At 40.8% G+C, this 12,004-nt stretch overlaps 1 protein-coding gene across 11 annotated transcripts in view; it reads left to right on the top strand.

Annotated features, from left to right (window-relative positions):
* AP2B1 (adaptor related protein complex 2 subunit beta 1) overlaps positions 1–12,004 on the top strand; it is a 112,262-nt gene that overhangs the window by 60,543 nt on the left and 39,715 nt on the right. For 6 of the 11 annotated variants that reach the window (XM_069602817.1, XM_069602818.1, XM_069602819.1 and 3 more), the window contains 3 exons: positions 9,685–9,726; positions 10,465–10,611; positions 11,265–11,410. In XM_069602817.1, the coding sequence (XP_069458918.1) occupies positions 9,685–9,726; positions 10,465–10,611; positions 11,265–11,410 (335 nt within the window). The remainder of the gene's footprint in view (positions 1–9,684; positions 9,727–10,464; positions 10,612–11,264; positions 11,411–12,004) is intronic. The other 5 variants (XM_069602824.1, XM_069602828.1, XM_069602825.1 and 2 more) reach the window with 1 other exon arrangement.

Raw genomic sequence — 12,004 nt, 5'->3', positions numbered from 1 at the left:
CATTGGTTTCTAACAGAACCTTACCCATAGAGGTCAGTGCTGTGCTGCTAATGAAGCATGGCAGCTACTTACCTTTTATTCCAAGCTTTGTGCTCTCAACTCTAGCTGCATAATTGGTATTTAAAAAATACATATACTGGGAGTGTTTGTACCTAGCTCTAGAACAATTAAACAGAATTTCTGAGAGATAGGACCCTATTGTTGTTAAGTCGCTCAGTCTTGTCTAACTCTTTTGCGACCCCATGGACTGTAGCACACCAGGCTTCCCTGTCCTTGAGCATCTCCCAGAACTTGCTCAAACTCATGTCCCTTGAGTCAGTGATACCATCCAACTATCTCATCCTCTGTTGTCCACTTCTCTTCAATGATGTTTCTTTTTTTTTTGTAATATCCAGGTTATTTTAATTTTGCAGCCAAGACTGAGAGTATTGGGCCAAGTGAAGTTCCAGATGAAGTTAGGTAGAGAGTTTAAAAATTGGTCTTTAAGCCAAGACAGTGATTTCCACAGAATTATATTCTGGTGAGTCTTGGCACCTCCTACAGAACAGTCCTCTCTGAATTTACCTTTCTTCTGTCCCTTCCCACCTCACCCCTTACCCCCAACTCTAGGACATTTTCTTACTGTGATTTGCTGTTAGGTGATCCAGCCTATCAGAAATTGGCCAAAGGTTGAATTTGACCAATTTAGATTTAGGGTTCTTTAACCCTTGCTCATGGTCCATAATTGGAGACTGAAAGTTGTCTTGTATTTTAGATTATCTATCCATTTTCTGTTCCTCTGTCTTAAAACTTGAAATTCACTAGAGGATAGTATTAGTCTTCCATTTTCATATCTTGGTGAACCTCCCATTAGATTTTATTTGCCCTCTTTCATTATCACACTTACAGAATTTTGAGATTTAGTGAATTGTGACTTTTCCAGAGCTGTCATTCAGGAAATACTTGTCAGTCCATTCATTCATTATTGTTATTCATTACAACTTACCTGAAGGCTCTAGCCTTCGTCCATCAATAATAATGACTCATATAATAGCTACTGTTCTTAAACCAGAGTGAGGTAGGTATGTAGCTGTGACATTAAAAAAAACACACACACGTGCACACCATTCCTCCCAAGTGATTCTTAACATGGTGTTTTTTTGTTGTTATTTAGTTTGTTTTCTTGGGTGTTTTTTGGTCTGTTTTTGTTTGGGTTTTTTTTGTTTGTTTGTTTTGAAGGTAGGTCTTTGAAAACCGTTGAGTTTCCCTGGTAGCTCAGCTGGAAAAGAATCCACCTGCAGTGCAGGAGACCTGGGTTCAGTACCTGGGTTGGGAAGATCCCCTGGAGAAGGGAAAGGCTACCCACTCCAGTATTCTGGTCTGGAGAATTCCATGGACTGTATAGTCCATGGGGTTGCATAGAGTCGGACACAATGAGCGACTTTCACTTCACTTTACCTTTGAAAACCATTGATGTATACAGAGCTTCAGATTTTTTAAAATGTTTCTATATCACTGGACTTAAATGAAAATGGATTTCTGATATACTCTTCACTTTCCTCCTTAGTTTTTTCTTGTCCTTTAGCATATTCTCTTTTGCTTAAAACATAGTTTCCTCCTGTTAGTATAAACTTAACTGTTTGCTTGATGTGCAGTGAATTTCAGTTAATGAAACTTACAAGAGTGATCTGTTCTGTGTGTAGAGCAGTGTAGTATACTATTTCAGTGTTGTTGGGGTTTTTGCTTCTTTGTTTTAGAAGCTGTATGGGTGTCTTTTGATGTCCCAGCTACCAAGTCTAAGAAACTGCTCATCCTGGGTAGTGTGGCTTTTCTGACAGTGCAGACCCTTCTGGTTTGGTGTAGTGTGGGAGATGACTTGGCACCCGTGTGTGTAAGCCTTGCATACACGCTATACAGATACAACATGTGCTGGTGAATGTGATATCTCTAAGGAGCACTGAAGTGATAATTGAATCTTGATTATTTGTTTCCATTATTTTCAGACTGTCAGCAAAGACCTTGCTTAACTATGGCCTTTTTTTCATCCAAGGTGCTGTGTGTTACTCTGTTTAGAAAAATAGTGCTATTGTATATCAAGAATGGAAAAGAAACATCATCCAGAATCCCCTTTCTCTATGTTGACAGACGGTTTCCTGCCAGAGAAATGTGCTAGCAGTGTGCCCCGCTAGAACAGAATAGGAGAGAGGAGAAACTGCCTTTTCCAGACTCCAGTGTGTTTTTCAGAACATCCTACCTGTTTCTTACAGATTTTTACCTTTCAGATATTTTAACTGATGCACTATTATAGTAATGATTTTGAGGTTTCTTTAGCCCATGGGAAATCCATGCTACATCTTCATCTCTCTTCCTCTGGAAAAGATTTACTGTGATTTAAGAACTTAAGTTTTAGAGTTGGAAGTGTTGTGGAGAGAGCTTTATAAATTGTAGCCCAGTTTTGCCTGGTAAATTCTTAAGTGGCTTTTTGTAACCACTGTCTCTTTTATCAGTGCATAAGTTTCATGAAGGCTGGCCTCAGGCAGTTTGGGGAATAATTACCAAATACTGAGTGCGGATCTCTGTGCTAGATCTTTTATAATTTCTAACCCTCAAAATAAGTCTGCAGGGTAATTGGTATTGGGTCTCATTTGACAGATAACTGAAGGAAGCATAGCTAGCAAGTCTCAGTCAGGATTTTGAACCCAGGACTTTTTGAAAACTTTAAAGTTTATACACATCTTCATGTCCTGTGGTTCCTGCAGTTTGTTACTGTCATCTTCCATAATAGAGTCCAGTCTCACTTAACTTTGATCTTCTCATACTGGAGTACACAATCTCTGGAGTACACAGGCGAGCATAGGGTGCATCTGAAGCTGCAGGATAAACCTGGTTCATCATCTTGTAGTGTTAAGTTTTACTCTATGGCAAGCAACATAAACACACCATATTAAGGCTTAGAATGTAAAATTGTATGAATGTTTTAAGATAAAACACAAGACTTGCTTGCCCTAGGCCTTTCCATGATATACTTCCTGCTGCTGCTGCTGCTGCTATGTCACCTCGGTCGTGTCCAACTCTGTGCGACCCCATAGACGGGAGCCCACCAGGCTCCCCCGTCCCTGGGATTCTCCGGGCAAGAATACTGGAGTGGGTTGCCATTTCCTTCTCCAGTCTGTGAAAGTGAAGTTGCTCAGTCATGGCCGACTCCTAGCAACCCCATGGACTGCAGCCCACCAGGCTCCTCCATCCATGGGATTTGGTACCCTCTATGTGAATATTCAAAAGCAAAGATATTACTTTGCCGACTAACGTGCATCTGGTCAAGGCTATGGTTTTTCCAGTAGTCATGTATGGATGTGAGAGTTGGACTGTGAAGAAGGCTGAGCGCCGAAGAATTTATGCATTTGAACTGTGGTGTTGGAGAAGACTCTTGAGAGTCCCTTGGACTGCAAGGAGATCCAACCAGTCCATTCTGAAGGAGATCAGCCCTGGGATTTCTTTGGAAGGAATGATGCTAAAGCTGAAGCTCCAGTAGTTTGGCCACCTCATGCGAAGAGTTGACTCATTGGAAAAGACTCTGATGCTGGGAGGGATTGGGGTCAAGAGGAGAAGGGGACGACAGAGGATGAGATGGCTGGATGGCATCAACTCAATGGACGTGAGTCTGAGTGAACTCTGGGAGTTGGTAATGGACAGGGAGGCCTGGCGTGCTGCGATTCATGGGGTCGCAGAGTCAGACACGACCGAGCAACTGAACTGAACTGAACTGAATGTGAATATGAGCTAGCTTACCACTAGGAGGCACTTGAAAGTTTGAGAAAGACAATAAAAATATTCATTAATGAGAAGAGGGATTGGATAAGTTTATACATCTGTCTTCCAGCAAAAGGACTAAGATTGCTTAATCTTACCCTCTTTCAAGTAGAGCCACAAAATCCTGTGTTCCCAGCTATTTGGTGGTGAGCTGTGATATAAAGCAAGTACTTCCAAGGCAATAAAATGATGTGTGGGGCATTCTTGTGATGAAAACTGACAGTCAAAACCACTCAGACAATACATTCAGATTCTAGAAAAAGCTTTGGCTTTGGTTGGGAATAGAGGGGATGGGGTCATTTTCCCCCCTTAATTGGTTCTATTCATACGTTTTGGCAGTGTTGATGGAGATAACGGTGCTCTTGGCAGTTAGTGAAACAATTTTGTCAGCCTTCTATCCATTTTGTGATAATTTTCACCAGTGAAGTGATTGATTTCAAAATTATCTCCCCAAGAAATAATAGTGCTGCTTATATGGTTAGTGAAACATTCAGTCACTCAGTAAATATTTGAGTGCTTATTCTATGTCAGGCTCTATTCTGTGTATTGGGAATATAGTTGTGAACAAGTATATAATCAGGTAATTACTGCAAAGAAAGATGAAACCAGATACAGAGCTGCTCCTGTGGACTTTTACTGCATTGAACGTTGAGTTATATCTGACCTAGAATGACCCAGTAATGGCCATTCTAGGAACTTCTCGTCACATTCTGTCCCCTGTCCCATCTCAGAAAATAATCTGTTTCATCACCCTCTTTTTCTGTTGATATAAGACTTTTTTTTTCCTTCAAGTTAAGGAGTCTTCTGATGATTTTGTATAATCTCAACTCCTTTATGCTATTCCACATCAAGTCTGTTCTGTTCTCATCATGAGTTTGTCTAATAGCTTTGGCACAGTTACAGATTATTTTCACTGGTTCAGTTAGTTATATTTTATGGTGCTTTTCTAAATAGCTTTGTGAAAAATCAAATTAAAATTTGCAGCCTAGCAGCTGAAAACCACACTTTACCTCAGAGATAGTGTGTGCCTACTAAAATCTAAAACTGATAGGAAAAACACAGATTGGTATTTTTGATGCCAGTAAGATTTTGGTATAAGTTTTGTTTGTGATGGGAATCATTGTGTACTATTTTTACATCATTCTATTTTGATTCCTGCCTAACAGAACTATTGGCAAACTATCTGCCCTGAAACATTTCTTAGACTGTCTTCAATTAAATCAGTTCTGGATAGTGTCACATAAGAGGTAGTAATTCCAGAAAGGAGCAAAGAAATGTGTGAGCTTAAGACCTCTACCTCTAATTAAGAGAATGTCTTCAGATGCTCAGACAGCTCCATAGTTTCAGAAGCAGACACAGGTATACTTTAGACTGGTCAGATGCGCCTTGTCGAGGGGGCTAACCCAGATCAGTCTTTGTGAACATTTATGGGGTTTTGTGTTTTGTTTTATTTTCAGTCTACTTGGTGGCCATGTCAAGACTTATCCTTTTCTTAGAGTCTGACAGACTTGTTGCCTTACAGAACCTCAGTCTTGAATTCTTTTTTTGTACTTCTGCTATTAAAGCATGTTGCCATTGGATGAAGGAATTTCCTTTTGGTATGCAAACTCAGCTCTCAAACTTTTGACTCAACCAGGTTCTGCAGCAGAACTCATGTATCCATGCTGAAATCTCTTTAGCCCATAAATTAAAATAAGTCACCATGAAATCACTGCTTTGCATCCAATTACTGAATGAACAGTGAAGCAATACATTATTATGTAGTTCAACATGAACTGAGCTGTTTCAGCACTAATTCAGACATGCTGAAGCACCCCACTCTTTGGCAGTAGCCAATGTTAGTGTTACTGTTAATGTGCCATTTAATGTGATTTAGATTAGAGGCTGGGGAAGCTTTACCACTGGCAGAAATTTTAGACGTAGGTATCAACTAGGGACCTTTAGGAAAATTCTGTTTAATTTGCACCATTTAAAATATTCTTTTCTTGAAATTATCACCCCTCCTTTCTTCATCTTCCTGTATACTGATTTAGTTGGTTTATAAAAAAATGTTAGTTGCTCAGTCATGTTCGATTCTTTGCGACCCTGTAGACTGTAGCTCGCCAGGCTCCTCTGTCCATGGAATCCTCCAGGCAAGAACGCGAGTGGGTAGCCATTCCCTTCTCCAGGGGATCTTCCCGAACCAGGGATCAAACCTGGGCCTCCTTCACTGCAGGCAAATTCTTTACTGCGTGATCCACCAAGGAAGCAAGTTGACATTACTTCCTTCATGGAGAAAATAGCAGCCTCATTAAGGCAATCCTGGGAATAATGGGAAAGAGCTCCTAAAGACCACTTAAAACATATACAGCATTTGAGATTAAAGTCATAGCTTACTTTTCACTCACCTCCCCTAGTTCAGTGGATAACAGATATCACTAAATTTTTACAAGTGCAGTTTGATTGATTTTGTACCTGACCTGATTAGAAAGTATTACCAAACAGATGAATCTCATCTGACTCGGGGTAATACCAGCAACTGAACTGAAACATTAGTGGCTGGTTCAGGCTAACATGACAACAACATTGCTTTGTTTAGTTCGACTTCTAGCCTTCCTGCCCCACCCCTGCCCACCCCCAGCTAATACCTGCCTCAACCTGCCTGTCACTGTGGATGGGAGAGGCCCTCGCTCCTGTCCTAACTGACAGCTCCTGTTACTCTTGTCTGTCCCTGTGCTGTCCCCTGTGTCATATTTTCAGAGGAAGATGACAGCCTCTCAGAAACTTTTCACTGAAAAGGAAGGCTGCCAAATGAAGTCTGAATAAGCTATAGTTCTGCTAGTTAGAAAGCATACTGAAATTGTCCTTTACTTGTGCTCTCTGGACATAGCCCAGTTATGTGAACCTTTTTATTTCTGGCTATGTGTCTCTAATACCCCTTGCATTCTCTCTCTGTAAGATCAGAGATCTTGAGTCTGGGTTGCAGCTCAGGTGTATCTGATCAGCTGAATATACATGGAGAGTGTCAGAATTGCTTTTCAGTTTCTCTTACATGGTTTTGAATAAAATTGACAAGCAGCATGGGGGGCGGGGGAGGGTACATTTAGATCCTGTCCAGCTAAGATAATACTCATATAATGCTCAAATATAATAATGAAATCTAAGAAAGTAAGGGCTATTAAATGGGCTTTTTTTCCCTTTGGAAAGAACACTGCTAGTGAGTGCCTTTTCTCAATACCTTTTATTGAATTTAGCATCTTTGATACTATTGCTGTTTCTCTTCCAGTGTGTTTTTTTCTTGCCATCAAGTCCCAACTAGGTCCATAAAGAATTCCATCTCTTTCAAACTTGAGTTGTGAGATAGCCCAGAAGGGAGGATAATGGCTGTGGGGAGAATGTGTAAGCCCATCAGAAAGTCATAAAACCAGATCAAAACCAGCACTGGGACAAATGAGACATTCTGCATCATTGCCTTCCTTAGAAAGGGCTTTTCTTTCTGCTCAAGTTCTAGCTTCCTTTTCAATTTAGGAGATAGCTCCAAAGTAATTTCTAAACTGATAACTCTTGTCTGACTCCAGATAATAGTTAGTTCTCTAAGGCAGTGGTTTTCAACCTTGTCTGTGCATTGGAATCACTAGGGCAACTTTTTAAAATTCTGATGCCCAGGCTATACCTCAGAACAATTAAATCACTATGACTGGAACTGAGACTCGGGCATCAGTGGTTTTAAAAGTCTGCTTACCCCGATGTACTGCAGCCCATGGGATCACAAAGAATCAGACATGACTTAGCAGCTGAACAACAACTCCCCACACTATACACACAAAGGTGGTTGATTCCACTTTGTTTTTAAGGTTGAAAGCCATAGTTATTAGAACAAAATTGAGATAGTTATTAATACTCTTAGAAAGTTTGAATCTTACTCTAAGAAACCTCCAAGTTTCATAAGGAGAAATTGAAAACTAAAGACCTCCCATAAGCAGCTTGCTTTTGCAAAATTTGTTTTCCATGGCTTCTTTCTTTCTTTTTACACCTATCTGCCCTGTGCCCCAGTCTGCTTAGACTGCTCTTTCTTCTTGATCATGCTTTTATTCCTACTTTTTTAACCTTTGTACATTCTGAGAAATAGCCTCTCCCATTTTTGCTTTCTGTAGTTTCACAAACATCTTTTCATTATCCTTCAGCCGAAAGGAGGCTCTTCTCTCTAGAACTCTGCTTTTTTGGGGTTAGCATGTTCTGTATGGTTTTGCATTCGTGTTTTATTTTCCGGCTAGTTTGCAAAGCCTAGATCTGGTTCGTCTGTGTATTCCCCCCATCACCTGGCATCTTTACAGTCCCCATTGTACCTTTTCTCTAACAAACGTTATGTAAGTGTGTGTTTGAATAAAAGGGCTCTCGTCCTCTGGATGTGGGCTCTTCCAGGAACAGGGAGAAGGCAGATGTGTAATGCCCTTTCTGTTTGCCACCACGTTTCCAGTTACTCAGAGTCTTGGTTGTGATGACCTTTTCATCTGTCTGTGTCTGTGATTTCTCGTCCCAGGTCCAACCATTACATAGTCTTCAGAAACCAAATTTTGAAAGTGTGGACTCTGAAGTTTGGAGTGCTCCGTAGCTTAGTGCAGAGCAAGCTTACTTGTGCCAGTTAGGCAGCACCTGCCTGGGTGGGGTTTTTTTTTTAATTTTTTTCCCTGCTATGATGGAAACAGAATGTCATAAGTCCCATTATTTTTCAATATATATATTATTTTTGAGATTTGACAACTCAGTTTAATGTATCTGTTCACTGAGAAGATAATGAATCCTCTGTCTCAAATCCTGACGATAGTACAGTTGTTTTTTTTTTTTTTAACACATCCATAGCATCGAGCTCTCCAAGTTTCTATCACTAAATGATAATAAAGGAAACTGTTTTGTAAAGCAGACAAGGCATTTGGTGATTCAGAGATGAATTTTAGATACCCAGTGAGAACTAGGGAAGCAGCAGTGTGAAATTGTAACACAGAAAAAGTGGCGTTGGCCTTTTCAACAGCACCATTAGTTTCGTATATGTGTGTTTTATGTTTCTTCACGCTAGCTGTTTTCAGCTTCAGTTCTTTTAAATACTTTTGTCCTGAAATTCAGGGTGAATTATATCAGAGCCCTGGCGGGGTTGGGGGGGCGGTGGGGCAGAGCTAAGACCATGTGGAATTATTTTCCTGTCACCAAGCTAATTACATTAATCTAATTCTTTAGTAGCTAATCCTTTTAAATAATCTACTTCAGAGAAATCACAGCATTTCTCCTTAATTGTACTGGCTGTGAGAGAGTTGAAAAATGGCAAGCCTTCCCACTTCCTCCCCAGGTAGGCTATCCTCCTAACCCAGCTGTTTGCTTTCTTAGCAGAGTTCTAAACTGAAAATCCCTCTGGTTCCAGCTGTAATTTTTGGAGCTTGAAATTGCAATTCACTACTGGTTTGGCCCCCACTTTCTCAGTGAGGCAGCAAGTTTTGTAGTTCAAAGCACATTTTCATTATTTTCTTTTTTCCCCCTCAAATTTCCTTTTAAAAAATAAAACATATCCAAAACATTACTACCTGGAGATAGAGCTTCTTGGAATATGTAAATTCTTTAAATGCTGTTTGGGTTTGTGTCTGTGTACCCCAGTGGAAAGATTGGATCTGAAACATCCCTGAGGTGTCTCAGCTCCATCTTCTTTCCAAGTTTTCTCACAACTTCCGCACATCGTCATGTTCCCTAGTTAGTTCCCCTAGGATGTATTTCTTTGTAATCTAGAATTTCTTTAGACTTTGGGAGTCAACTTGAATAGTATGTGTTCCCCGCAAACTTGGTAGAGCAATTTGCACATTCTGTTTGGGCATCTAGTACTTAGCTAAATGAACTCTACCTTTCTCTCCTCTCTCTCCTTCTCTCTTTCAGCTTGGCAGTGACCTTGGCGGGGGCATTGGAGGAAGTCCGGCAGTAAGTGCCATCAGTTTTTTTCACCATGGGATGCGCTGCCCCCATTTGATGCCTTTCCTATGCGCACCTTCTCAGACCAGCCACCGCTGCTATCTAGCCCTGTACACCAGAACCTCTATAGCAGTGTTAAGAAGAGTAGATAGTAGTATAGGGTTACTTGGAATCTTTGGAACCATACACCACATGTGCTGTAGGGGTGTCTTTAGGGATTGGCGCTCTGGTGTCTACAGAGTTCTTTGTCTTCCTGATGGTAAAGAGCCAGAGGAAATGGAACCTCCCATCTTGATGAGAGAATACCCTTATTCTTTTCTGTCATCTAGAAAGAGCTTGAGAGACAGCTGGACTCCAAGTGAGACTCTCCTCGTAAAAGAATTGGGGAGTATGAGTATCTGTCTCCCCCAGGAGAGTTTCCTGGGGATACTATAGGCCTTTTGCACAGAATCATGGAAGCTAAAATTGGAAAAAAATAGAAAAAACCTTGGGTTACTGTGTTCCTGATCCTGCTGATTACTCTCTTAATAGAACGTCTAAAGGGTGTGTGTATCTTTTCAATGATGAAAAAATAACCATGATGATTTAAAGGACAAAGAATATATGAATTAAACTCCTAAGAATATTGTAATTATGGTGTGTTCTTATTTATTTACCAGTAACTATTAAAATAGATTGCAACATTTTAAGGACGATTAATCTGTTCTTCCTGATCTCCCTGCTCCCCTTCCCTTTCATTCCCTGCAGGTGGGACAGTCCTTCATCCCATCATCAGTGCCTGCAACCTTTGCTCCCTCCCCTACTCCTGCTGTGGTCAGCAGTGGTCTGAATGACCTGTTTGAACTCTCCACGGGGATAGGCATGGCACCTGGTGGATATGTGGCTCCTAAGGCTGTAAGTAACACAACACTTTCTTAGTGGACAGGACCTGAATTATTTCATGTTTAACATTTGCATTACTCCCACTGATAATAAGTTCAAGGTTGGGGCCCTTGTTCTAGAGAATTTACGAGGAAGATGAATCGTGGCCTCAAACCTAGCAATAAAAAGCACCATAGCACCCTTATTAACCATTTTTATAATTAGACTTAAAATTGGAAATGTTAAGCGTTTACGTTTTGTTCTCTAGTTTAGAAATATTGCCTTGCTTATCAGCACTGAAATCAGTCGAGTGCTTTGAGCTGTGTATCAGTTCAGAGAGGGAAGGACGTAACATTTTACTTCGTATTCCTTCTGCTCCCCTTTCCGCTGGAATTGCATGTGGATTCTAGAGTGCCATTGCTCAGACTTGGTTTTCATGCATCTTAGGGCACCTTTTTAGAGTTTTGGTTTAGGTTAGTGTCGTTGATATCTTTCTAGTCTCAGCCTCTCTTGATGTCATGCTCAAAAGGAAATTCAGAAGACGAAGGGGAAACTCCTGTAAATGAAGCTTATTTCAGCACCTTAACTGCCTAACGAAGTGAAATCTTAATTTCATCCTTATTTACTCAAAAACAGCAGTGAGATGAGTCCTGCCTGATTTCATTGGGCTTTGTGCTGTATTTTAGGTCTGGCTGCCTGCAGTAAAGGCTAAAGGCCTGGAGATTTCAGGAACATTTACTCACCGCCAAGGGCACATCTATATGGAAATGAACTTCACCAACAAAGCTCTGCAGCACATGACAGACTTTGCAATTCAGTTTAACAAGAATAGGTAAGAAATCTGAGTTCCCCAGCTTAATCCTGAGACCAGCAGTGTACTTTGTGTCTAGCAAGTGAGTGTTCCGTTTAGCAGTGGGTAACAACTCTTGTGTTGGCAGATGCTCAGTGTAGACTGAGCAAAGGCTCTTGTGTATCTCTTCAGTGGCCAGCTGTAACTCTGGAAGCCCTAGGGAGCTCTGCCGGGAAGGTGGTCCCTGTGGAGTAAGGAAACCAGGACTGACTTAACTGCTGTAAAGGATTCTAGAACTAGTATGTCTTTATTAACACAAGTTTACCAAAAAAAAAATGCTTTTAGTTGAAATCCATTTATACAGTTAATAATAATTGTTTTGCATCTGAGTGCCAGACATTTCTAGGTGCTAAAGCTAGAGTGATGAAACAAACAAATGTATGTCTTAAATATGTGCCCAGTGTTTGTAACTTGGGCTTCCCTGGTGGCTCAGCTGGTAAATAATCCTCCTGCAATGCGGGAAACCTGGGTTCGATCCCTGGAGAAGGAAAAGGCTACCCACTCCAGTATTCTGGCCTCGAGAATTCCATGGACTGTATAAACTTTTGTTTGACTGTCCAAGTCCAGTGATTTTTC

The sequence above is a fragment of the Ovis canadensis genome, chromosome 11 (assembly GCF_042477335.2).
Source record: "Ovis canadensis isolate MfBH-ARS-UI-01 breed Bighorn chromosome 11, ARS-UI_OviCan_v2, whole genome shotgun sequence".
NCBI classification, from domain to species: Eukaryota; Metazoa; Chordata; class Mammalia; order Artiodactyla; family Bovidae; genus Ovis; species Ovis canadensis.
The sequence above is the reverse complement of the archived record's forward strand: the minus strand, read 5'-3'. Positions and strand labels throughout refer to the sequence as shown.